This window comes from Manihot esculenta, chromosome 5 (assembly GCF_001659605.2).
Source record: "Manihot esculenta cultivar AM560-2 chromosome 5, M.esculenta_v8, whole genome shotgun sequence".
In the NCBI taxonomy this organism is placed as follows: Eukaryota; Viridiplantae; Streptophyta; class Magnoliopsida; order Malpighiales; family Euphorbiaceae; genus Manihot; species Manihot esculenta.
This window is the reverse complement of record NC_035165.2, coordinates 15,626,794-15,654,485: the sequence shown is the minus strand read 5'-3', so window position 1 is coordinate 15,654,485 and position 27,692 is coordinate 15,626,794. Positions and strand designations below refer to the sequence as shown.

Sequence of the window (27,692 nt, the reverse complement as noted above, 5' to 3'; positions counted from 1 at the left end):
ATCAGAGATTGTGCTTGACTTTATGTATAAGGTATCCCTTTTAATACATGATCTTAGATATTTTATGATGTTTATGTAAACCAACTCAACATATGTGGTATTGCCCATTGGGGCTTTGATGAGATCCCACAGAGGGGTCATGGTTATGATTATGATTATGTACAGTGCATGCACAGGTTGAGTTTGGTGTATGATAGAATGTATGAAAGGAAAAGTTTTAATTTTTATGTACGTTGTTGATCATGTATGTTATTAAACAGGTTTACAGGTTGCATGTCAGGCTTGCTACGGGTCCCGGCAGCCTTAAGCCGACCTGGATCCTAGCGCCGGTAGCGGTCCGATTTTCGGGTCGTTACACCACAGGGAATTGAAGACTTACCTATTTTCCTTATCAAGACCAATAAAATAAACTAAAATAAGATAAAACTGAAATGAGATAAAACTGAAAACGAGATAAACTGAAACGAAATAAAACTGAAACGAGATAAAACTGAAACCAATTAAACTGTAAGTAAAATGGGGGGGTTTTGAGATTGATTTAATTAATCTAAAACTGAAAGCAATAAAAATAAGGCAAATAATAAAAATAAAGAGAAATAAATAATAATAAAGATCTAGTTGAAGAATTGGATCCACTTTAGTTGTTGGGATTGATCATTGACACTTAGTTTCCTTTGGGTTGATTCAATAGATTAGTTATGGAGATGGAAGACGCTTCTCACCACCATTATCTCTCCTTATGATTAAACCAATTAGGGAACGTCCTCTAATTAATTACTAATTAACAAATTGCCAAGGAACGTCCTTGGGCCTTAGGCATCAAAACAATTGTCAATTGCATTAAGAAATAGAGAGATCCAATCCTAACTACCCAAACGTATGGAGATAACGCTAGATCATATAATTTCCTTGGGTTTTATACCAAGTGTTCTTACGTAAGAATAATCTAAGCAATTACGGACTTAAATCATCCAAACTAACATATTATTACTTTGCAATCAAGAATCAACGTAGATCTAAACAACAAAGCAATATTGAAATCAAGCATGAAATTGCATAAATATTGAACAACCAAAAGTTAAACAATGTTTGATCAAGTCTCCCAATCCATAAAACGACCAAAGTATCACCTAATCTTCAACTAGAATAAAAGGTTTCAGCCTCTCATGGCTGAAACAAAAATAAAAATAAAAGAAAAGAAGAAAGGTAGAAGAAGAGATGTGAATCCCACAGGTGTCTCCCAATGGGAGTGTAAAGGACATGTAGAGGCTCCTTATGTGGCTTTTTATAGTTGAAAAGTATTGCCCAAGGTCATACTTACTGCCCAAGAGGTATTTTCTGCCCAAGTTATATCTGAAAAGGAAAGAATCGCGTTTTTCGGCTTCAGAAGGAAGGCTGCGCGAATGCTTTACGGAAGGAAGTTGGTGCACGCGGTTTGGTCTCAGAAAGGGAAAGAGGCGCAGATTGTGCTTCCTAAATAAGTTTAGATGCTGACCTTACTTCCTAATTAGTATAGAGGCTGCCCAAGATGCTGCCTATGCTCAACTTGTTGCCCAAGTTGTTACAGAAAAGGAAGGTGGCGCACAGATGGCTTTCAGAAGAGGAAAGCGCGCAGATTGTTTCTGAATAGGAAGGATGCACGAATTTTGATCTTCAAAGGGGAAGATATGCTATCCATACATTCCTTTTTAGGTGTAGCCTCTTTTGAAATTTGAATGTTGAACACAGAAGAGGAAGAGCATCTTTTTGAGATCTTGCTGCCTAAATAGGAAGATATGACTGCTGCAGTGTGTGCACATCTTTGAACAAGGAAAGAAAGATCTGCGATTTAAATTTCAAATAATCTTCTGACTGAGCTTTCCTTGTTTGCTTTTGCTTATGCACTTTCCTCATTTGGAAACTTTCCTTTTCTTGAAACTTTCCTTATTTGGAAACTTTCCTTTTTTGGCACTTTTCATATTTGGCACTTTTTGGCAGTTTTAAGAGCATTTTCTCCAGATTGTCTCTTTACAACTAATATCTGCAAAATATAATTAAAACCACAAAATTAAGCAGAAAAGATGTAAATAAACATCAAGAACATAATGATAAAATGGACTAAAATATGCTCTATTAGGAGACCTTTTTCAACACCTTCAATACATGCTTATAGATTTTTTTTATGTATGATTTTACAAAGTACATTTGGATCTTTCTTTTGAAAACTAAAGCATATGCAAAAGCTTATGTTCAGAATTTTTCAACCTTATAGAAACCCAATTTTCTACTAAAATTAAAATCATTAGAAGTGATAATGTTGTGGAATTTAATATGCCTATCTTTTATGCTGCTAAAGGATTAATCTATCAAAGGTCCTATGTAGAAACTCCCTAACAGAAGGGGACAGTAAAGAGAAAACATCAGTACTTGTTAAATGTTATCAGATCTCTTATGTTCCAATCTAAATTGCCTCTTGAGTATTGGTCTTATTCTATTCTTCATTCGATTCACTTGATCAATAGAATTCCTAGTTCTCATTGAGAATAAATCTCCTTATGAGTTGTTATTCTCTCATCCACCTACTTATGATGATTTGAAGGCTTTTGGGTCTTTATGCTTTGACTCAACACTTAATGCCAGCAGATCCAAGTTTGACTTATGTCTTTATAGGTTTTAAGCATGCAATCAAAGGATATGTACTTCTAGATTTACAATCTAGATCTATTTTTTTCTATAGACATGTACTCTTATATGAACATTTGTTTCCATTTCATGACATTAATACACCAACACTAATGCCTTTACCTCAAGATCATACCATTCCAAACTATGATGATACATATGACTCTTCTCCCCCTACCAATATTGCTTCACCAACACAGATTGATATATCTACAAGACGTTCCTTTCGACCTAGAAAACTACCTTCTTACCTACAGGATTATCATTGTAATCTCATACATAACTCAACTGTTTCTTTAACCTACTTAAATGTATCCTCTCCACATCACCATTCTTCTATCCTCTCTTATGATCATCTTTCCCTTAAGCATAAACACTTCACTTTATCCATTTATGTTACCACTGAGCCAAAGAAATACAATCAAGCTATTAAGCATGATTGCTAAAAACAAGCTATGAAAGCTGAAATTATAACTTTAGAATAGAATCATACTTAGGAAGTCACTGACCTACCTAATGGAGTTACACCTATAGACTACAAATGAGTGTTTAAGATAAAATACAAAGCTGATGGTTCCATAGAGAGGTACACGGCATGCTTAGTAGCCAAATGGTGCACCCAAACAAAAGGAGTGGATTACTTTGATACATTCTCCCCTATGGCAATTATTACAATTTGACTCTTGTTAGCTTTGGCAGCTTCTAACAAATGGTATTTATATTAGCTTGATATTAATAATGCTTTTTTTATATGGAAATATTCATGAAAAAGTATACATGAACTTTCTTAAGGATTTCATAGCTCTAAACACAATCAAGCTAGTCATTTGAAGAAATCACTATATGGCATTAAGCAAGCCAGTAGGCATTGGTATTCAAAACTCTCTACTGCTCTCATTTGTCTAGGATACAAACAGTTTATTTCAAATTACTTATTATTTGTCAAAACACATAGAGATGGCATCACTGTGTTGCTGGTCTATGTAAATGATGTAATTCTATAGACCAGCAACAGTTTAAAATAGAAGACTTTAGGAAACTCAAAATTTTTTTTGTGACTTGAAGTGGCTAAAAGGATACTGGTATATCTCTTAACCAAAGGAAGTATGCACTTGACATAGTGAATAACACTAGTTTCTTAGAATCTAAATCAGCACACTCCTATGGATTGCAAGTTGAAATTAAGTAAGTCAACTCGCACTCCATTGGAAGATATTCATCAATATAGGAAGCTAATAGGGAAGTTGTTGTATTTAACATCCACAAGACTTGACATTGCCTTTATTGTTCAATAACTCAATCAATTTCTACTGTCCCACTTTTTCCCATTTGCAAGCAGTTCATTGAGTATTGAGATACATAAAAGGTTCTCCTAGTGCAAGCTTATTCTTTCTAGCTGATACTTTGAGGAGTCAATAAAATTTTAATGGTAGGGTTTTTTTGGTGCTTAAAGCTATGTTTGCGATCAAATCATGGATCCCCTCTTCATTCCTATTATATTCCTTTATATTGAAGATTCTTTGTGTGCATGCGGCTAGTCTGGTGTGTGTGCCAGGTGAATCTGGAGTGGGCCCTCCTTTCCTTGATTATGGGGCTTATGGGCGAGCTATCTCACTGCCCTATATCGGGCGTGTATGGGTTGTATGCTTGCTTACATGATATTTGGGCTCTACTTACTTAGTTCGGGTTTGTTTAGCCTTATGGGTTTATATGACTGGGCTTTATGTGGGTAGATTTATTGTCAAGCCCTTTGGGTTATCATCAGCAAACTCAGATCTGTAGCTAAAAGGCTTCAGTGGTTTAGATTAGGTAGGTTGCATTGATTCCATAATGTCCATCACAGGTTTTTGCATATTTCTTAGCGCTTCCTTAATCTCTTGGAAGGCTAAGAAACAAAATTGTGTTTCAAGATCTTCCTCAAAAGCTGGGTATTAGCCTTGGCTGCAACCACTTGTGAAATTCAATGGTAACCTATTTGGTTCAAGATTTTCAGGTTAGCCATTCTCAACCTGCTCTTCTCTATTATGACGACAAATCAACCCTTCATATTACAATTAATCCAACATTTCATGAACAAACAAAGCATATAGAGATAGACTCCCATTTGATCTAAGAAAAGTTACTTGTAGGCCTTATTAAATTGCTACATTTTCCTTCAGCTACCTAGTTAGCTAATGTCTACACTAAGCCACTACTATTTAGTTTATTTCAATAGATTATTTCCAAACTAGGACTCATCAACATATACTCTCCAGCTTGTAGGGGGAAAGGGAAGGGGTGTTAAGCCATATAGAATTAGTTAAAAATAGTGGCCCGAAGATTAGTTAGAGTTAAGTTTAGCTCACGTGTTCTTTGTTATCCATTGTAACTAACTCCAACTCAGTTGTGTATATATACATTGTGCATCAACTCAATTCATTAACTTTTGAGAATCAATAAGGATTTCTCTTAAATTCATGAAAGAGTGTCTTCAATTACATAGATAATAGCCCCCTTATTGAAAAATAATAATTCATTCATTGTGAATAAGATATCTATTTTTCAGCTTAGGCTAAAGCCTCTTGTTCCCTTTCTCCATGTAACCAAATAACATCTCTATAGTACTACTATTTATAATATTAGATCATTCAATTTTAATTTAATTAGAAATTAATTTAATTTTTAAATAATACAATAAATAGAAGATGTACTTCATTTAGGAGATAATTCTCAATCCTATTGAGTAATATTTCTACCATTTTAATTAAAAAAAGATCTCTTAAAATCATACAATGATTAAGATTAACAAATCAAATAAACTTTTAATTTTACTTTTAAACTAACATAATAAAAAAAGATTGAGAAAAATTTTTTTGTAGAAGAGAAGAATTCTACATGTTGAATCCTAACTAATATAGTCTACATTCAAATTACTCGATTATGAATTGATTTCCAAAATCTGACACTCGAACATGGACCAAATTCAAGACTTATAATATGAAATATGGTCGATCTCAATATTCGAGGCATGTTTCATTTGGTGAGTTTTGGACCTTTTGGTTGGGGTTCCAGAAAGTTGATATATTCAACTTGTTTGGTTGGCATTTTCTCCCAACTTTCTAGGAACTTGAAGAAGCTACTTCCTTCACTTTAAGATAAGTAACTTACTTACCTAGAGATAAGAAAGTTACTTTTTGAAAAATAAACTTCTTAGAAAACAGCCTTAATTTTGGACTTCACCCTTTATATTTTAGAACTCACGAGCTTTGTACAATCACAAATTTAAATCCCAACTCCTAATGCCAACATAAATTTGAAACCCTGAATAAAACAAAAAAAATGTGTGGGGCCTACTAGTAAAAAAAAGAGGAAAGAGGAATTTAAATCCTCTTCTTGCTATAGTTTGGGAGAGTCCCAAAACCAAAGCAAGAGCTCTCCTCCTGACTCGCGGTTGTCGAAGCCGGTCAAAAATAACATTTCCGGTTATCAACAATATTACTACTGCAGATAGTGGTAAAGGATCGAATCCACAAAGAATTGAAAACTTATCTATTTTTCTCAACAAGACCAAGAGAATTAATTGAAAGTGCAACTGAAAGCGAGTAATTGAAAGCGGAATAAAGATAAAGTGCAATAAAAGTAAAATGGGAGGTTTTGAGATTGATTTGATTAGCAACTACTGAAAGCAATTAAATGAGCGAATAATGTAAATAAAAGAGAAATCAAATATGAGAAAGGTCTAGTTGAAGAGTTGGATCCACTTTGGTTGTTTGGATTGATCATTGAAACTTATGTTCTTTTGATTGATTCAATAGATTAGTTATGGAGATAGAAAACGCTTCTCACCACCATGTCTCTCCTTATGATTAATCCAATTAAGGAACATCCTCTAATTAATTACTAATTAACAGATTGCCAAGGAACGTCCTTGGGCCTTAGGCATCAAACAATTGTTAACTGCATGAAGAAAGAGAGAGATCCAATTCTAGCTACTCAAACACATGAGATGTTGCTAGATTATACAATTCCTTAGTTGTTACACCAAGTGTTCTTATGTTTGAATAATTCAAGCAATTACGGACTTAAAATTATCCAAACTAACAATTAATTACCTTGCAATTAAGAATCAAGTGGCCAATTTGATCAAAATAACAAAGTAATAATAGATTTCAAGCATGAATTGTATGAGTATTGAATAACCAAAAGACAAACAATGTGTGTTCAGATCTCACAATCCATAAAACAACCTTAGTTTCAACCAATCCTCAACTAGAATTAAAGGTTTCAGCCACTCATGGCTGAAACAAAATAGAAAATAAAAAGAAAAGAGCAAAAGATGAAGAAGAACTGTAGGTGGAGCCTTGGAGAGCCTTCCTTGCCTTGGCCGAATTGAAGAGAAGGGATCGGGGTCCTGGGTGGCTGGCTTAAGGAGAGCTTAAATATGTTTTTCAGATACTGTCCTAGGGTTTCCTTGCTGTCCATCTGTCTTCAAGAGGCCGCCCAAATTGCCCTTGAACTTCTTGTCTTGCCCCCCATGCATAAGTGAAGGGAGAGGCGTGTGGCATGTGTGGCTTGTGCAAGAGTTGTGGTCCTTGCCCTTACTTGCTGCCCATGTTGATCTTAGGTGGCTGCCCAAACTGCCCAAGAAGCTTCTTCACACCTTCCTTGCCGCCCATGCACAAATAAGGAAGGTGGAGCCTTCTTTTGGAATTTGAATTTTGAATGTGCAAGGCATGAGGTGGCAAGCATGTGATCTTTGGATTTAGCTTCCTTAATAAGCTGGATTTTGAAATTCAAAATTTGAATATGAATCTTGAAGATTTGAAATTCAAAATACTTTTCTTATTTGGCTTCTTCATTTATGGCAACTTGAGATTTGGCTTCTTGAATAAGGAGGTGGCTACTTGGAGATTTGAAATTTGAATTTCAAATTGCTTTGGCTGAATGTTCTTTCCTTATTTGCCATTTTCCTTATTTAGAACTTTCCTTATTTAGCTTCACTTGATTTCAACTTGGTAGGTTTGCTCTCCTTTGCTCCATTTAAGGCAGTTTTAAGGGTATTTTCTCCAAAATGTCTCGTTACACCTAATATCTGTGAAACATGATTAAAACCACAAAATTAGGCAAAAAAGATGCAAATAAACATTAAGAACATAATGATAAAGTGGACTAAAATATGCTCTATTAAATACCCCCACACCTGGCCTTTTGCTTGTCCTCAAGCAAATAAACATAGTCAAATAAGCTTTCTTTGCTACTTGATCCTTATTTCCAATTAAGCTCTTACTCAAGACACCTATTTTGAATCATTGCAGTGAAGAATATATGCATGAAGATTACTCACCTTTTTTCCTTGTTTCCCTTTACTTACCATGGCTAGGATTTGTTTTCCTCAAGAGAGAGATTACACATGCACATGTTATTGTTCAGTTAATACTTTTTCTAGCTTTCAGAGTGATTTGCCCTTACCTTGAAGTTCTTTATTCAGCATTTTGCACTTAAGTTTTGCTTGAAAAAGTCACCAACCTTTTGATGTGAAGGTACATATTGGTGATACCCACCCCCAGTTACTCAATTGGTCACCTGTCTAAGTGGCTACTAGCTCTGTTCATAGTCTTTCAACCATTGGAACATTTTTCAATTGTGCTTATGAAGTCTAAGCCTTTGCTGAATTTCTTTAATCAATGATTTGGACAAATCAACACCAATTGCTAAATCAAGTCATGTTAAGTTCATTCACACAACTTTCAATTCATTCTCTCTAATGAGTGTCATCAATATATTTTTCACCATGACAAGCTCAAAGGTTCAATTCAAAAGGCAATTCTCAAACATGAATATAACTCACTGCAATTGATTCAATATAAGTTTAAAGAGTTATCACATCAATGGGGTCATGGAAAGAAAAGCTCATCAACATAGTCTATCAGTTTGAATAGAGCACATCAAGAAGAAGAAGGTTGTGGTTGTGTGTGTTATTGAAAACATAAACTAAAACAGACTGAAAGAAAACTAAAAATCGCATGAACTGAAGCAAAAGGGAAAATCGCAAAACTGAAAGGAAAAACTGAAAGAAAAATCGCAATTCAAAAGAAAAAATTTTCGCAGAAACTGAAAGGAAATTCGCAGAACTGAAAGGAGAAGGAGAAGAAGAAGGAGAGATATGCACCCCCACACCTAAATCATGCATTGTCCTCAATGTATAAGGAAAATAAAGAACAAAGGAAACTGAGTACTCTCCTGGGGTGTGGTGTGCATGGTGTGATAACTAGGCAGACTGAGATGGTTGATGTAGTGGAATTTCTTCCACTACTTGCACTGCAAATCCTTCATAGAAAGGTTTCAGGCGATGGCCATTCACCTTGAAGATTTTTTATGTCTCTTCACTGCGAATGTCTACAACTCCATGTGGATAAGCATGCTCTACAATGAATGGTCCAATCCACCTAGACTGTAGCTTTCCTGAAAATAATTTCAAACGAGAGTCAAAGAGTAAGACTTTATCACCAACCTCAAATTGTTTTCTTGAAAGCTGACTGTCATGGGAGGCTTTGGTTTTTGCTTTGTAGTTCCAAGAATTCTCATATGCATCTCGTCTTATTTCCTCTAGCTCTTGCAGTTGCAACTTGCGATGTTGTCCAGCTTCTTTAAGGTCTATGTTGCAATTCTTTACAGCCCAATAGGCCTTGTGTTCAAGCTCAACTGGAAGGTGACAAGCTTTTCCATAGACCAATCTGTAAGGAGACATACCTATGGGGTCTTGTAGGCTGTCCTGTAGGCCTATAAAGCATCTTCCAAATGTGCACTGCAGTCCTTTCGGTTGGGGGACACTGTCTTTTCTAGGATGGCCTTGATTTCTCTGTTGGACACTTCAGCTTGCCCATTTGTCTGAGGGTGGTAGGCTGTGGATGTTCTATGGATCACATTGTGCTTTCTGAGAAGGCTTTCCACTACCTTGTTGTAAAAATGGGTCCCTCTATCACTGATGATTGCCTTTGGTACTCCATGTCTGGCAAAGATGTTGGTCTTCACAAAGTCTACTACCGCCTTGGCATCATCAGTCTTTGTTGCTCTAGCTTCCACCCATTTGGACACATAGTTTACTGCAAGAATGATGTAGGTGTATCCAAAAAATGGTGGGAATGGGCCCATGAAGTCTATGCCCCACACATCAAATACCTCACAGACCATGATGGGGTTCTGTGGCATTTGATTTCTGTTGCTCAGATTTCTAGTCTGTTGACACCTAGCACATGATCTGCAAAATAGAAAAGTATCTCGAAGCATAGTGGGCCAAAACAGGCCACTTTCAAGTATTTTATGTGCAGTCTTTCTTGGACCAAAGTGTCCACCACAACTATATGAATAACAAAAAGTAAGCACAGAAGCTATTTCTTGGTCTGGAATACATCTCTTTATCATTTGGTCAGCACAATATTTTCACAAATATGGCTCATCCCAAACATAGTATCTAGCATCTTTCTTTATCTTGTCTTTGGTGTGCTTTGGCATGTCAGAAGGCAAGTTACCTGTGGCTAGGTAGTTTACCAAGTCTGCGTACCATGGTTCATCAGATTAGGCATGGAAGATTTGTTCAAAGAGGCCATTCTCACATTCTTCAGATTCTGAAAGGTGTTGCAAGGGTGTCTGTGTGGATTGTCTGGCAGAACTGGTTTCTGGAACATCCTTCTGCGCAGGACCTGACTGAAAGGGAGGGCTGTTCTGCGTTGGAAGCTGAAAGGACGCGCCTGAGAGGCTTTCAGGTGCCTCTTTCTGTGCAGGAATGGTCTGCGCACCATTCTAAAGTGATGCAACTGTTTTCTATACTTCTTGTGGTTGTCTGCTATTCACTTGTTGGATGCTGCAGACTGTTTCCTTCGGTTTTGGCTCTTTCTGACTCTCTATCTGTACCTGGTCAGTATCCCTACAAAAATCATTGTTTAGAATATCATTGATAGAGCATATTTTAGTCCACTTTCTCATTATGTTCTTGATGTTTATTTGCATCTTTTCTGCTTAATTTTATGGTTTTAATCATGTTTTGCAAATATTAGGTGTAAAGAGACAATCTGGAGAAAATGCTCTTAAAATTGCCAAAAAGTGCCAAATATGGAAAGTGCCAAAAAGGAAAGTTTCCAAATAAGGAAAGTTTAAAGAAAAGGAAAGTTTTCAAATAAGAAAAGTGCAGAAGCAAAAGCAAATAAGGAAAGCTCAGTCAGAAGATTATTTGAAATTCAAATCGCAGATCTTTCTTTCCTTGTTCAAAGATGTGCACACACTGCAGCAGTCATATCTTCCTATTTAAGCAGCAAGATCTCATGAAGACGCACTTACCTCTTCTGCGTTCAGCATTCAAAATTCAAACGAAGGCTCCACCTAAAAAGGAAAGACTGCACAGATTCACTTTCCCATCTGCATTCAATGACTGCGCTCCACTTCCTCTTCTGCAATCCGCGCGCATCCTTCCTTTTTTGAAGCCTGATCCGTGCACCTCCTTCCTTCTGGAGAATTTGCAATGTGATTCTTTCCTTTTCAACACTTTGGGCAGCCTCTTCACTAACTAGGAAGCAAGTATGACCTAGGGCAGCACTTTTAACTATAAAAAGACACATAAGGAGCCTCCATACAACTTTTACACTCTCACTTGGGCACACCTACGGGATTGCAATTGATACCATCTCTTCTTCTTCCTTTCTTTATTTTTTGGTTTTTGATTCAGCCATGAGTGGCTGAATCCTTTACTCTAGTTGAAGATTAGTTGAAACTAAGGTTGTTTAAAGGATTGTGAGATCTGAACACATATTGTTTGTCTTTTGGTTATTCAATATTCATACAGTTCATGCTTGATTTCTATTATTACTTTGTTGTTTTGATCAATTTGGCCACTTGATTCTTGATCGCAAGGTAATTAATTGTTAGTTTGGATAATTTTTAGTTCGTAATTGCTGAAATTATTCAAACATAAGAACACTTGATGTAATAACTAAGGAATTGTATGATCTAGCAACATCTCATGCGTTTGAGTAGTTAGGATTGGATCTCTCTCTTTCTTCATGCAATTAACAATTGTTTGATGCCTAAGGCCCAAGGACGTTCCTTGGCAATTTGTTAATTAGTAATTAATTAGAGGATGTTCCCTAATTGGTTTAATCATAAGGAGAGACATGGTGGTGAGAAGCGTCTTCCATCTCCATAACTAATTTATTGAATCAACCTAAGGAACAGAAGTTTCAATGATCAATCCGAACAACCAAAGTGGATCCATCTCTTCAACTAGACTTTTTTTATATTGATTTCATCTTTATTTTAATTATCTCCTTGTTTAATTGCTTTCAGTAGTTGTTAAATCAAATCAATCTCAAAACCCCCCATTTTACTTTTACTGCAATTTATTTTTATTCCGCTTTCAGTTTATCTCGGTTTCAGTTTTATCTCATTTCAGTTATTTTTGCTTTCAGATTTATCTCGTTTCAGTTTATTTCTCTTTCAGTTTATATTTGGTTTCAGTTATTTTATCTCGTTTCAGTTTATTTCTCTTTCAGTTTATATTTGGTTTCAGTTTTATCTCGTTTTCAGTTTTCTTCTTTTTCAGTTTATTTTTGTTTCAGTTTATTTTATTGGTCTTGATAAGGAAAATAGGTAAGTTCTCAATTCCCTGTGGATTCGATCCTTTCACCACTATCTACAGTTGTAAATTGTTGATAACCAGAAAGGTTATTTTTTACCGGCTTCGACAACTGCGAGTCAATCATCTTGATTTTTATAAAAAATTTCCTGGCTCAAGCAGTCAACAATATCAAGACCATAAACAGGGGACATATCATGTGGATATTTCATAGCATCATAAACATTATATTTAATGACTTTCCCTTCAAACTCCATAGTCAATGTACCATCATGCACATCAATCTTAGTTCTAGCAATACTCAAGAAAGGACGTCCAAGAAGGATGTCAGAACTAGAATTGCAACTGTCTTCCTTAGTATCAATCACATAAAAATATGTAGGAAAGACAAGTTCATCTACTTGAACTAACACATCTTCTAGAATACCTATGGGATATACCACAGATCTATCAGCTAATTGTATCACAATTTTTGTCTCTTTCAGTGCACATGCATTTCAAGAATTATAGATGGAAAGAGGCATAACATTTATGGATGCACCAAGATCACACATGGCTTTCTTAATCCCAACATTCCCAATCTTACAAGAAATAGCAAACATGCCTTTATCTTTACATTTAGTTGGGAGTTCTCTTTTAATCACAGCAGTAACTACTTCACCTACATTTACTTTCTCTCTTTCAGCTAGCTTTCTTCTATTGGTACACAGTTCTTTCAGAAATTTTGCATACCTAGGAATCTTCTTAACAGCATCTAACAGAGGTATGTTGATTTCTACCTTTCTGAAAGTCTCAAGGATCTCCTTTTCTTCTTTTTATTTCTGAGTTCTTTCAAATCTTTTTGAAAAAGGAGGTGGAATCTAAAAACATACCTAGTGATCAGCTCTCTACGCAGGAGGCATTTCAGATGGAGCTCGACTGGCTAGCTCATGCAAGTGGTGTGCAGGAATGGTTTCAGTTTGCGCATGCTCTTGTGCAACTTGCTTCTCTTCCTCATATCTCGCATCTTGAAGCTCTTTCCCACTTCTCAAAGTAACGGCACTCACATTCTGTCTAGGATTGATTTCAGTTTGAGAAGGGAGCTTACCTTGTGATTCAAGCTTGTTCACTGATGTGGCTATCTGTCCCACCTGTTGTTGGAGAGCTTGCACAGAGTTTGCAAGTGTCTCCATCATCTTTTCAAGGTGCTGGTTGGAACTTGAAGGTGCTGGTTGGGCTTGATTCCTTTGGTAATTCTGATAGTTGTTAGCCCTTCCATAGCTCATATTTGGATGGTCTCTCCAGCCTGGGTTGTATGTGTTAGAATATGGATCATGTCTAGGCTGGTTGTTGTATCCTCCAATGGCATTGACTTGCTGGTTGTCTTCTTGAAGGGTAGGATATTGATCAGTTGGATGTCCTACATATGCACAAATCCCACATGGCCTAGGTGGCTGGGCTTGTTGAGGTTAGCCTATGAAGAAATTTGTCATGGCAGAGGTTAGTGATGAAATCTGAGAGGAAAGAGTAGACGTACTTACCTCATTGGCTTCTCTCTGCAGTTGCTTTTCTTCTCCATATTGTCTAGATGAGACTGCAAGTGTTGAGATCAACTCTCTCATCTCCCTAGATGTCTTTTCTGTAATGGATCCTCTATAAGCTACATCAATGAATCTCCTTTCTGAAGAAAGTAGGCCTCCATAGAAGAATTCTATGAGTGCCTTATCTGAAATCTCATGTTGAGGACAACCTGTATACAACCTTTTAAATCTTTCCCAATAATCATATAAATCCTCAAATGGTTTCTGTCTAATACTTGAGATTTCTCTTCTTACACAATAGCCTTATGCGTTGGGAAATATTTATTTAAGAAGGTTATTACCATGTCATCCCAAGAAGTAATAGATCCAGGTGGTAAGTAAAATAGCCAATCCTTAGCATAAGCATCAAGTGAAAAAGGAAAAGTGACTGTCGGTTGTCGAAGCCGGTCAAAAATAACCTTCTTGGTTATCAACAATTTACAACTGTAGATAGTGGTGAAGGATCGAATCCACAGAGAATTGATTACCTATTTATTTTTTCTCAATCAAGACCAAGGAAACTAATTGAAAACACAGTAGAAAATAAGTAATCGCAAATAGAACAAAAGTAAAGTGTAAGGAAAGTAAAAAGGGGGTTTTGAGATTGATTTGTCTAACGACTATTGAAAGCAATTAAAATAGCAAGTAATTAAAATAAAAGAAGAAATCAATATGAGAGAAGTCTAGTTGAAGATATAGATCCACTATGGTTGTTTGGGTTGATCATTGAAACATGGTTATCTTGATTGATTCAATAGGTTGGTTATGGAGGTGGAAGACGCTTCTCACTACCATGTCTTTCCTTATGAACAAACTGATTAGGGAACGTCCTCTAACCAATTACTAATCAACAAATTGCCAAGGAACGTCCTTGGGCCAAAGGCATCAAAACAATTGCCAATTGCATGAAGAACAAGAAAGATCCAAACCCTAGCTACTCAAACGCATGAGATGTTGCTAGATCATACAATTTCTTGGGTTTTTATACCAAGTGTTCTATGGACAGAATATTTCCAGCAATTACGGACTAACAAATATCCTAATCCAACAATCAATTAACTTTGCAATCAATAATCAAGTGGCCAATTTGATCAAAACAACAAAGCAATCTTAGAATTAAGCACAATTGCATGAATATTGAATAAATCAAAAGCAAACACTTTATGTTCAGATCCCACAACCCTTTAAACAACCTTAGTTTCAACCAAACTTCAACTAGAGTAAGGGGTTTCAGCCACTCATCGCTGAACCAAAACAGAAAATCAAAGAAAAGAAAGCAAAAAGATGAAGAACTAAGGTGGAGGAGGCCTAGGAGAAGCCTTGCCGAATTCTTGATCAATCCTTGATGGGAGATGATGAGTTCTTGATCTTCTTGAAGCCTTTAAATAGATCTTGAGAGGCTCCTTAGGGTTTGGTGGCTGTCCATGCATCTTTTAGAGATTTGCCCAAAGTGCCCTTGGCCTTATGTGTGCATGTGAGGGCAAGGGTTGGGCATTTTGGTCCTTTAATTGCTGTCCATGGTGTGTCCAAGAAGATTTATACACTAATGAGGAAGGTGGAGCCTTGATTTGAATTTTGAATGAGCATGGCACTATGTAGGAAACATGTGATCTCCAAGATTTGGCTCATTGAATAGGAAGGAGGCTGTTCGGGGGCACTTTCGGCCGCCTAAGTTAAGTTTCAGAGGCAGGACTTTCGGCTCTGGACGCAAGGTTCGGCGGCCGAAGGTGCCGCCGAAGGAAGGTGACTTTCGTCTCTGGAGTGAAGGTTCGGGCGCCGAAAGTGCCGCCGAAGATGACTGGCAAATTTGGCTCCCGAAAGTGCTTCCAAAGGAGGTTGAGTTTTGCCTCTGGACCGAAGGTTCGGCCGCCGAAAGAGCTGCCGAAGTTGGCTTTTCTAATTTTGGCACTTTTTGGTATTTTTAAGAGCATTTTCTCCAAATTGCTTCTTTACACCTAATACTTGCAAAACATGTTGAAAACCAAAAAATTAGGTAGAATAGGTGTAAATAAACATCAAGAACATGAGGATAAATTGGGCTAAAATATGCTCTATCAAATACCCCCACACTTAAGCTTTTGCTTGTCCTCAAGCAAATAAACATAGTCAAATAAGTTTTCTTCCTCTAGATCCTTATTACCACTTTAGCTCATACTCTAGACACTTATTTTGAAGCATTGCAGTGAAGAATATGTGCATGAAGATTACTTACCCCCTTTCCTTGTTTCCCTTTGCTTACCATGGCTAAGATTTGTTTTCCTCAAGAGAGACATGCACATTAATTTGTTAAGACTTTTTCTAGCTTTTGGATTGACTTGCCCTTACCTTGAAGTACTTTATTCAGGCTTTTGCACTTTGATTTTGCTTGGAAAGGTCACCAACCTATTTTTGATGTCATGGTTTATATTTTTCAGTTGGTCACCTATCCAAGTGGCTACTAGCCTTGTTCCTAGTCTTTTGACCATTGGAACAGTTTTTGAATTTGTGCTTTTGAGGTCTTTGCCTTTGCTGAATTTTCTTTCTTTCAATGATTTGGGCAAATCAACACCAATTGCTAAATCAAGTCACATTAGGTTCATTCACACGATTTCAATTTATTCTCAATCAAGTGAGGGTCATCAATATATTTTTCACCATAGCAAACTCAAAGATTCAATTCAAAAGGCAATTCTCAAACATGAATATAGCTCACTGCAATTGATTCAACATAAGTTTAAAGAGTTATCACATCAATGGAGTCATGGAAAGAAGGACTCATCTAACATAGTTCATCAGTTTGAGTAGAGCAAAACAAAAAAAGAAGAAGAAGGTTGTGGTTGTGTGTGTTTTATTGAAAGGTTAAACAAATTAAAATTCAACTGTGGCTAATTAACTGAAAGAAATGCAAGACTGAAAGGAGAAAAAAAAAATTTTGCAATCTGAAAGCATGTAAAATCGCAGAAGATAAAGGAAGAAGATGAAGAGAAGGGAAGAAGAAAGAAGAAGATATGCACCCCCACACTTAAATCATGCATTGTCCTCAATGTAAAAGAAAAAAGAGAACAAAGGAATTTGAATACTCCCCTGGGGTGTGGTGTGCATGGCATGATTTCTTTAGGCAGAATGCTGTTGTAGTGGAATTTCTTCCACTACTTGTACTGCGAATCCTTCAAAGTATGGCTTCAGACGATGTCCATTTACTTTGAAGATTTTTCCAGTTTCTATGCTTTTGATGTCTACAGCTCCATGTGGGTAGGCATGTTTGACTCGCGGTTTTCGAGGCCGGTTAAAAATAACCTTTCTGGTTATCAACAATTTTACAACTGCAGATAGTGGTGAAAGGATCGAATCCACAGAGAATTGATTACCTATTTATTTTTCTTAACAAGACCAATAAAATAAACTAAAACAATAATAAATTAAAGATGAGATAAAAGACTGAAAGCGGAATCAAATGAGATAAACTGGAAACAGAATAAAAATAAATTGCAATAAAAGTAAAATGGGGGGTTTGAGATTGATTGTAGTAACTAATAATGAGAGTAATAATAGAAAGCAAATAATTAAAATAAAAGAGTAAATCAATATGAGAAAAGCCTAGTTGAAGATATGGATCCACTTTGGTTGTTTGGGTTGATCATTGAAACTTAAATTATCTTGATTGGTTCAATAGATTAGTTATGGGGTGAAAGACGCTTCTCATCACCATGTCTCTCCTTATGATTAAATTAATTAGGGAACGTCCTCTAATTAATTACTAATTAACAAATTGCCAAGGAACGTCCTTGAGCCATAGGCATCAAAACAATTGTAATTGCATAAAGAAATAGAGAGATCCAATCCTAGCTACCCAAACGTATGGAGATAACGCTAGATCATGCAATTCCTTGGTTTTTACGCCAAGTGTTCTAAGGTCAGAATATTTCCAGCAATTACGGACTAAAAATAATCCCAACTAACAATCAATTAACTTTGCAATTAAAATCAAGTGGCCAATTTGATCAAAACAACAAAGTAATCATATAATTAAAACATCAATTGCATAAATATTGAACAAAACCAAAGACAATAATTTATGTTCAGATCTCACAATCCATTAAACAACCTTAGTTTCAACCAATCCTCAACTAGAATTAAAGAAATCAGCCACTCATTGGCTGAATTAAAAACAGAAAATTAAAAGGAAAAGAAAAAGAAAAAAACTGATGGAGATTCTGCCTTTTGCGCCGAGCACCGAAACTGCCGAGTGAGAATTGAATTCTCTTTCTGGCTGCTTAAAGCTCTTTAAATAGAGCTGGAGAGACGCCGAATTTGCCGTCCACGTGTGAGAGCGCTGAAGTGGAAGAATTAGTGTGAGTGGTTCGCGTGAACTTTGAGAAAAAGCGCTGGTCCATGGTCCATGGTCCACGTGAAGACAGTGATGAAGCGCGGGCCCACGCTGTGCGGTCCATATGCGTGGGTTGAAGTGGGGCATGAGTGGCGGGCCCTGTTGCAAGTGAAAGGTCCATGTGCTGTCCGCTGCTTGGTCCATATGCCTTGGCGGAACCGTGTGCTGGAGTGGTGAAGTTGGGCCATTGTGCAAGAATGGGTGAAGTGGGAATGTGGTCCACGTGAAGTGAATTTGGAGAAGCGGGCCGTGTGAGTGTTGAGTGCTAGAGTGGATGAAGCGGTCCACGTGCAGAGAGGAGCTTCGGCGGGTCCATGCGCTGGGCTTTGTCCATGTGCTTGATTGTGCGTGGACTAGTCCACTGGAGGGAATGGTGGACTTGCGCGCTTGGTTCTTCGCAGGAAAAGGGGGTGCCCAAGTGCGTGAAGGTGCGGGAGATTTGCTGAGGTGCAATGGCGGGCCCATGTGCTGGAGTTGTCCCGTGAAGCGTTTGGGCTGAGTGGTGTGGGAATGGGCTGATCCATAAGTGGGCCCAGAAACTTGAATATTTAAGCTTCAAAATCCTTTCCTCATTCTTTGCTCCAATAAGGCAGTTTTAGGGAGATTTTCTCCAAATTGTCCTTTTACACTATTTTCTGCAAAATAATATTAAAAACACTAAATTAGGCAGAAATCATGTAAATATTTTTAATAATATTAATATAAAATGGACTAAATTATGCTCTATGAAATACCCCCACACTTAGCCTTTTGTTTGTCCTCAAGCAAATAATCATAGTCAAATAAGCTTTCTCACTCTAGATCCTTATTTCCACTTAAACTCTTACTCTAGACACCTATTTTGAATCATTGCAGTGAAGAATATATGCATGAAGATTACTCACCTTCTTTCCTTGTTTCCCTTTACTTACCATGGCTAGAATTTGTTTTCCTCAAGAGAGACATGCACATTAATTTGTTTAAGACTTTTTCTAGCTTTTGGATTGACTTGTCCTTACCTTGAAGCACTTTATTCAGGCTTTTGCACTTTAGATCTTGCTTGGAAAGGTCACCAACCTATTTTTGATTTGAAGGTTTATATTTTTCAGTTGGTCACCTATCCAAGTGGCTACTTGCCTTGTTCATAGTCTTTTGACCATTGGAACAATTTTCAATTTGTGCTTTTGAGGTCTTTGCCTTTGCTGAATTTTCTTTCTCTCAATGATTTGGGCAAATCAACACCAATCGCTAAATCAAGTCACATCAAGTTCATTCACACAACTTTAATTTATTCTCAATCAATTGAGGGTCATCAATATATTTTTCACCATGGCAAACTCAAAGATTCAATTCAAAAGGCAATTCTCAAGCATGAATATAACCCACTGCAAGTGATTCAACATAAGTTTAAAGAGTTTTCACATCAATGGGGTCATGGAAAGAAAGACTCATTCAACATAGTTCATCAGTTTTGAGTAGAGCAAAACAAAAAGAAGAAGATGGTTGTGGTTGTGTGTGTATTATTGAAAGCAAAAATATACTAAAAGAAAACTGAAAGCATAAATCGCATAACTGAAATTTTTTTTTTTTTTGGTTAAAAAATCTGAAAGGAGAAATTGCAAAAGAGGGAAGAAGAAGATAGAAAGAAAGAGAAAGAGGAAGAAGAGATATGCACCCCCACACTTAAATCATGCATTGTCCTCAATGTAAAAGAAGAGAGAAAAAGAGAACAAAGGAAACTGAGTACTCCCCTGGGGTGTGGTGTGCATGGCATGATCACTATTCAGACCGAGAGAGTGGAATTTCTTCCACTACTTGAACTGCGAATCCTTCATAATATGGTTTCAATCGATGCCCATTTACTTTGAAGATTTTTCCAGTTTCTATGTTTTTGATGTCTACAGCTCCATGGGGGTAGACATGTTCCACAATGAATGGTCCAATCCACCTAGATCGTAGCTTTCCTGGAAACAATTTCAAACGAGAGTCAAAGGGTAAAACTTTATCACCAACCTCAAATTGTTTTCTTGAAAGATGACTGTCATGGGAGGCTTTGGTTTTTGTTTTGTAGGTCCAAGAGTTCTCATATGAATCTCGTCTTATCTCTTCTAGCTCTTGTAGTTGCAACTTGCGATGGTGTCCAACTTCTTTGAGGTCCATGTTGCAATTCTTTACAGCCCAATATGCCTTGTGTTCAAGTTCAACTGGAAGGTGACAAGCTTTTCCATAGACCAATCTGTAAGGTGACATACCTATAGGGGTCTTGTATGCTGTCCTGGAGGCCCATAAAGCATCTTCCAAACGTGAACTCCAATCCTTTCGGTTGCGGGACACTGTTTTTTCTAGGATGGCCTTGATTTCTCTGTTGGATACTTCAGCTTGCCCATTTGTCTGAGGGTGGTAGGCTGTGGATGTTTTATGGATCACATTGTGCTTTCTGAGGAGACTTTCTACTACCTTGTTGCAAAAGTGGGTCCCTCTATCACTGATGATTGCCTTTGGCACTCCATGTCTGGCAAAGATGTTGGTTTTCACAAAGTCTACCACTGCCTTGGCATCATCAGTCTTTGTTGCTCTAGCTTCCACCCACTTGGATACATAATCCACTGCAAGAATGATATAAGTGTATCCAAAGGATGGTGGGAAAGGGCCCATGAAATCTATACCCCATACATCAAACACCTCACAGACCATGATGGGGTTCTGTGGCATTTGATTTCTTTTGCTCAGATTTCCAGTTTGTTGACACCTAGCGCAAGATCTGCAAAACAGAAAAGCATCTCGAAAAATAGTGGGCCAAAACAGGCCACTTTCAAGTATTTTATGAGCAGTCTTTCTCGGACCAAAGTGTCCACCACAACTATATGAATGGCAAAAAGTAAGAACAGAAGCTATTTCTTGGTCTGGGATACATCTCCTTATCATTTGGTCAGCACAATGTTTCCACAAATATGGTTCATCCCAAACATAGTATTTGGCATCTTTCTTTATTTTGTCTTTGGTGTGCTTTGGCATGTCAGAAGGCAAGTTACCTGTAGCCAAGTAGTTCACCATGTCTGCGTACCATGGTTCATCAGATTGGGCAAGGAAGATTTGTTCAAGGAGATCATCCTTACATTCTTCAAATTTAGGAGGGTGTTGCGAAGGGGGACTAGAAGAGCTTGCTTGTGTTGGAATCTTGTCAGAAAGGGTTTCAGATTGTTTACCTTGCGCAGGACTGGCCTTAGGGTACTCCTTGTGCACAAAACTGGACTGCAGAAGAGGATTGGCGGGTGAGCTTTGCGTTGGGAGCTGAAGAGTTGCGCATGAAGGTGTTTCAGATGGCGCAAGGCTCTTCTGCGCATCCTTCTGGAGGGAGTTTCCCTCGTTCTGTGCTTGACTGTAAACTATCTGCTGGATGCTACAGACAGTTTCTTTCAGTTTTGGCTCTGTCTGGCTCTCAATCTGTACCTGATCAGTATCTCTGCAGAAATCACTGTTAAGAATATCATCTTGATTTTCATTAAAAATTTCCTGGCTCAAGCAGTCAACAATATCCAGACCATAAACAGGGGATATATCATGTGGATATTTCATGGAATCATAGACATTATATTTAATGACTTCCCCCTCAAATTCCATAGTGAGAGTACCATCATGCACATCAATCTTAGTTCTAGCAGTACTCAAGAAAGGACGTCCAAGAAGGATATCAGAACTAGTATTATAACTATCTTCCTTAGTATCAATCACATAAAAATCAGCAGGAAAGACAAGCTCATTTACTTGGACTAACACATCTTCTAGAACACCTATGGGATATACTACAGATCTATCAGCTAGTTGAATCACAACTCTTGTTTCATTGAGTGCACATGCATTGAGAGATTTATAGATGGAGAGAGGCATGACATTAATGGATGCACCAAGATCACACATGGCTTTCTTAATACCAACATTCCCAATTTTGCAAGAGATAGCAAACATACCTTTGTCTTTGCATTTAGTAGGGAGTTCTCTTTTGATAACAGCAGTCACAATCTCACCTACACTTACTTTTTCTCTCTCTGCAAGCTTTCTCCTATTAGTGCAAAGTTCCTTCAGAAATTTAGCGTACCTGGGAATCTGCTTAACAGCATCTAGCAGAGGTATATTGATTTGTACTTTTCTGAAAGTGTCAAGGATCTCCTTTTCTTCCTTTTCTTTTTGTGTTCTTTCAAATCTCTTGGGAAAAGGAGGTGGAATGTGAAAGCTTATCTTTGGGTCAGTCTTTTGCTCAGGAGGAGCTGCGGATTGCGATGGAGAGGCTTCAGGTGGCTTTGGTTCTTTTTCTTGCTCATGATTAGTATCTTGAAGCTCTTTGCCACTTCTCAAAGTAATAGCACTAACATTCTGTCTGGGGTTGGTTTCAGTTTGAGAAGGGAGCTTACCTTGGGTTTGCAGTTGGCCTATAGAGGTGGCCATTTGGCTTAGGTCCTGTCGCACGCCTTGCATAGATGTGGTCATTTGGTCTAGGTCTTGTCGCACGCCTTGCATGGTGCTCACCATTGTTTCCATCATTGTTTGCATGATCTTCTCAAGGTTCTGATTTGGAGTTGAAGGTGCTGGTTGGACTTGATTTCTTTGGTAACTTTGGTAGTTCTGATCACTGTTGCTCTTTCCATAGCTAAAATTGGGGTGATCTTTCCAACCTGGATTGTATGTAGTGGAGTATGGATCATATCTAGGCTAGTTGTTGTACCTCCCAATGGCGTTGGCTTGCTGATGGTCTTCTTGGAGTGTGGGACATTGATCAGTTGGGTGTCCCACACATAAACAAATCCCACATGGCCTAGGTGGCTGGGGTGCTTGAATCTGTTGTACCACATCTACCACAGCATTTTTTATAACAGATGTTAGTTCAGACATAGAAGGAAAATTTACCTCATTGGCCCTTTGTAGTTGCCTCTCTTCTCCATATTGCCTAGATGAGGCTGCAAGAGTGGAGATTAATTCTCTCATTTGTCTAGGTGTTTTGTCTTCAATGGAGCCTCCACAGGTTACATAAATGAATTTTCTTTCTGAGGGAGATAATCCTCCAAAGAAGAATTGTATAAGGGCCTTGTCTGACATGTCATGTTGAGGGCATTCTGTGCAAAGTCTTTCAAATCTTTCCCAATAATCATAAAGGTCCTCAGATGGTTTTTGCTTTATACTTGTGATTTCCCTTATTATGCCAATTGATTTATGGGTTGGGAAGTATTTATTCAAAAAGGCTTTGACCATATCATCCCAAGAAGTAATAGATCCAGGTGGCAAGTAAAATAACCAATCTTTAGCAAAGTCTTCTAATGAAAAGGGGAAGGCTCTTAACTTAATTTGGTCTTCAGAGATACCTTGAGGTTTCATAGATGAACATATCATATTGAATGCTTTTAAGTGCTTGTGTGGATTTTCATTTTCTCTACCTCTAAACTTAGGGAGAATGTGTATCAAACCTATCTTCAGTTCAAAGGGAACTGTCAGAGGTGGGTAGGTGATGCAAAGTGGTGCATAGTCACCTACAGGGGTTGCCAATTCTCCCATAGTTCTTTCTCTTTGTTCTTGAGGCCTATTTGCTGGATTTTCTTGGACTATTTGGTTCTGGATAGCAAGTCCATTTGGGGCAGCATCTTGTGGAATAGGTTCAGCCATTGGTGCAGCTTGTTGGTAAAATTCGATTGCTTCAGATGAAGCTTTTGCGGCTTGTTTTCTAAGTCTTCTGAGAGTGCGTTCAATTTCTGGATCAAAGGGCAGTGTGTCCCTGTTTTTAGATCTGGTCATGAAAAAAACAAACAAACAAGTGAAATCAATTTTGGCTCTGGACGCACTGCCCTTTCGGCAGCCTAAGTTAAGTTTCAGAGGCAGGACTTTCGGCTTTGGACGCAAGGTTCGGCGGCCGAAGGTGCCGCCGAAGGAAGGTGACTTTCGTCTCTGGAGTGAAGGTTCGGCCGCCGAAAGTGCCGCCGAAGATGACTGGCAAATTTGGCTCCCGAAAGTGCTTCCGAAGGAGGTTGAGTTTCGCCTCTGGACCGAAGGTTCGGCCGCCGAAAGAGCTGCCGAAGGTGGCTTTTCCAATTTTGGCACTTTTTCGTATTTTTAAGAGCATTTTCTCCAAATTGCTTCTTTACACCTAATACTTGCAAAACATGTTGAAAACCAAAAAATTAGGTAGAATAGGTGTAAATAAACATCAAGAACATGAGGATAAATTGGGCTATAATATGCTCTATCAAATACCCCCACACTTAAGCTTTTGCTTGTCCTCAAGCAAATAAACATAGTCAAATAAGTTTCCTTCCTCTAGATCCTTATTACCACTTTAGCTCATACTCTAGACACTTATTTTGAAGCATTGCAGTGAAGAATAAGTGCATGAAGATTACTTACCCCCTTTCCTTGTTTCCCTTTGCTTACCATGGCTAAGATTTGTTTTCCTCAAGAGAGACATGCACATTAATTTGTTAAGACTTTTTCTAGCTTTTGGATTGACTTGCCCTTACCTTGAAGTACTTTATTCAGGCTTTTGCACTTTGATTTTGCTTGGAAAGGTCACCAACCTATTTTTGATGTCATGGTTTATATTTTTCAGTTGGTCACCTATCCAAGTGGCTACTAGCCTTGTTCCTAGTCTTTTGACCATTGGAACAGTTTTTGAATTTGTGCTTTTGAGGTCTTTGCCTTTGCTGAATTTTCTTTCTTTCAATGATTTGGGCAAATCAACACCAATTGCTAAATCAAGTCACATTAGGTTCATTCACACAATTTCAATTTATTCTCAATCAATTGAGGGTCATCAATATATTTTTCATCATAGCAAACTCAAAGATTCAATTCAAAAGGCAATTCTCAAACATGAATATAGCTCACTGCAATTGATTCAACATAAGTTTAAAGAGTTATCACATCAATGGAGTCATGGAAAGAAGGACTCATCTAACATAGTTCATCAGTTTGAGTAGAGCAAAACAAAAAAAGAAGAAGAAGGTTGTGGTTGTGTGTGTTTTATTGAAAGGTTAAACAAATTAAAATTCAACTGTGGCTAATTAACTGAAAGAAATGCAAGACTGAAAGGAGAAAAAAAAAATTTTTGCAATCTGAAAGCATGTAAAATCGCAGAAGATAAAGGAAGAAGATGAAGAGAAGGGAAGAAGAAAGAAGAAGATATGCACCCCCACACTTAAATCATGCATTGTCCTCAATGAAAAAGAAAAAAGAGAACAAAGGAATTTGAATACTCCCCTGGGGTGTGGTGTGCATGGCATGATTTCTTTAGGCAGAATGCTGTTGTAGTGGAATTTCTTCCACTACTTGTACTGCGAATCCTTCAAAGTATGGCTTCAGACGATGTCCATTTACTTTGAAGATTTTTCCAGTTTCTATGCTTTTGATGTCTACAGCTCCATGTGGGTAGGCATGTTTGACTCGCGGTTTTCGAGGCCGGTCAAAAATAACCTTTCTGGTTATCAACAATTTTACAACTGCAGATATTGGTGAAAGGATCGAATCCACAGAGAATTGATTACCTATTTATTTTTCTTAACAAGACCAATAAAATAAACTAAAACAATAATAAATTAAAGATGAGATAAAAGACTGAAAGTGGGATCAAATGAGATAAACTGGAAACAGAATAAAAATAAATTGCAATAAAAGTAAAATGGGGGGGTTTGAGATTGATTGTAGTAACTAATAATGAGAGTAATAATAGAAAGCAAATAATTAAAATAAAAGAGTAAATCAATATGAGAAAAGCCTAGTTGAAGATATGGATCCACTTTGGTTGTTTGGGTTGATCATTGAAACTTAAATTATCTTGATTGGTTCAATAGATTAGTTATGGGGTGAAAGACGCTTCTCACCACCATGTCTCTCCTTATGATTAAATTAATTAGGGAACGTCCTCTAATTAATTACTAATTAACAAATTGCCAAGGAACGTTCTTGAGCCATAGGCATCAAAACAATTGTAATTGCATAAAGAAATAGAGAGATCCAATCCTAACTACCCAAACGTATGGAGATAACGCTAGATCATGCAATTCCTTGGTTTTTATGCCAAGTGTTCTAAGGTCAGAATATTTCCAGCAATTACGGACTAAAAATAATCCCAACTAACAATCAATTAACTTTGCAATTAAAATCAAGTGGCCAATTTGATCAAAACAACAAAGTAATCATATAATTAAAGCATTAATTGCATAAATATTGAACAAAACCAAAGACAATAATTTATGTTCAGATCTCACAATCCATTAAACAACCTTAGTTTCAACCAATCCTCAACTAGAATTAAAGAAATCAGTCACTCATTGGCTGAATTAAAAACAGAAAATTAAAAGGAAAAGAAAAGGAAAAAAACCGATGGAGATTCTGCCTTTTGCGCCGAGCACCGAAATTGCCGAGTGAGAATTGAATTCTCTTTCTGGCTGCTTAAAGCTCTTTAAATAGAGCTGGAGAGACGCCCTAATTGGGAATTTGCCGTCCACGTGTGAGAGCGCTGAAGTGGAAGAATTAGTGTGAGTGGTTCGCGTGAACTTTGAGAAAAAGCGCTGGTCCATGGTCCATGGTCCACGTGAAGACAATGATGAAGCGCGGGCCCACGCTGTGCGGTCCATATGCGTGGGTTGAAATGGGGCATGAGTGGCGGGCCCTGTTGCAAGTGAAAGGTCCATGTGCTGTCCGCTGCTTGGTCCATATGCCTTGGCGGGACCATGTGCTGGAGTGGTGAAGTTGGGCCATTGTGCAAGAATGGGTGAAGTGGGAATGTGGTCCACGTGAAGTGAATTTGGAGAAGCGGGCCGCGTGAGTGTTGGGTGCTGGAGTGGATGAAGCGGTCCACGTGCAGAGAGGAGCTTCGGCGGGTCCATGCGCTGGGCTTTGTCCATGTGCTTGATTGTGCGTGGACTGGTCCACTGGAGGGAATGGTGGACTTGCACGCTTGGTTCTTTGCAGGAAAAGGGGGTGCCCAAGTGCGTGAAGGTGCGGGAGATTTGCTGAGGTGCAATGGCGGGCCCATGTGCTGGAGTTGTCCCGTGAAGCGTTTGGGCTGAGTGGTGTGGGAATGGGCTGATCCATAAGTGGGCCCAGAAACTTGAATATTTAAGCTTCAAAATCCTTTCCTCATTCTTTGCTCTAATAAGGCAGTTTTAGGGAGATTTTCTCCAAATTGTCCTTTTACACTATTTTCTGCAAAATAATATTGAAAACACTAAATTAGGCAGAAATCATGTAAATATTTATTAATAATATTAATATAAAATGGACTAAATTATGCTCTATCAATGTTATACAATGAATGGTCCAATCCACCTAGACCGTAGCTTCCCTGGAAACAACTTCAAATGAGAGTCAAAGAGTAAGACTTTATCACCAGCCTCAAATTATTTTCTTGAAAGATGATTGTCATGTGAGGCTTTGGTTTTTGTTTTGTAGTTCCATGAATTCTCATATGCATCTCGTCTTATTTCCTCTAGATCTTGCAGTTGCAACTTGCGATGGTGGCCAGCTTCTTTGAGGTCCAAGT

General features: G+C 37.8%; 1 protein-coding gene across 1 annotated transcript; it reads right to left on the bottom strand.

Annotated features, from left to right (window-relative positions):
- Nucleotides 1-17,826: 17,826 nt before the first annotated feature.
- LOC122723732 lies at nt 17,827-27,432 on the bottom strand. The gene is made up of 2 exons (XM_043957021.1): nt 26,529-27,432; nt 17,827-18,825 (listed from the first exon to the last, which is right to left on the bottom strand). The coding sequence occupies exons 1-2, from the start codon at nt 27,052-27,054 to the stop codon at nt 18,746-18,748; spliced, it is 606 nt and encodes a 201-aa protein (XP_043812956.1). The 5' UTR covers nt 27,055-27,432; the 3' UTR covers nt 17,827-18,745.
- Between the last annotated feature and the right edge of the window lie 260 nt (nt 27,433-27,692).

Excerpts from the sequence above, each read along its gene's own strand:
- LOC122723732 (XM_043957021.1), bottom strand. The coding sequence starts at position 27,054 with ATGGACAAAGCCCAGCGCATGGACCCGCCGAAGCTCCTCTCTGCACGT. Across the intron at positions 18,826-26,528 it reads AAAAGGCAGAATCTCCATCG|AAAATAGTGTAAAAGGACAA; the intron begins GTTTTTTTCCTT and ends ATTATTTTGCAG.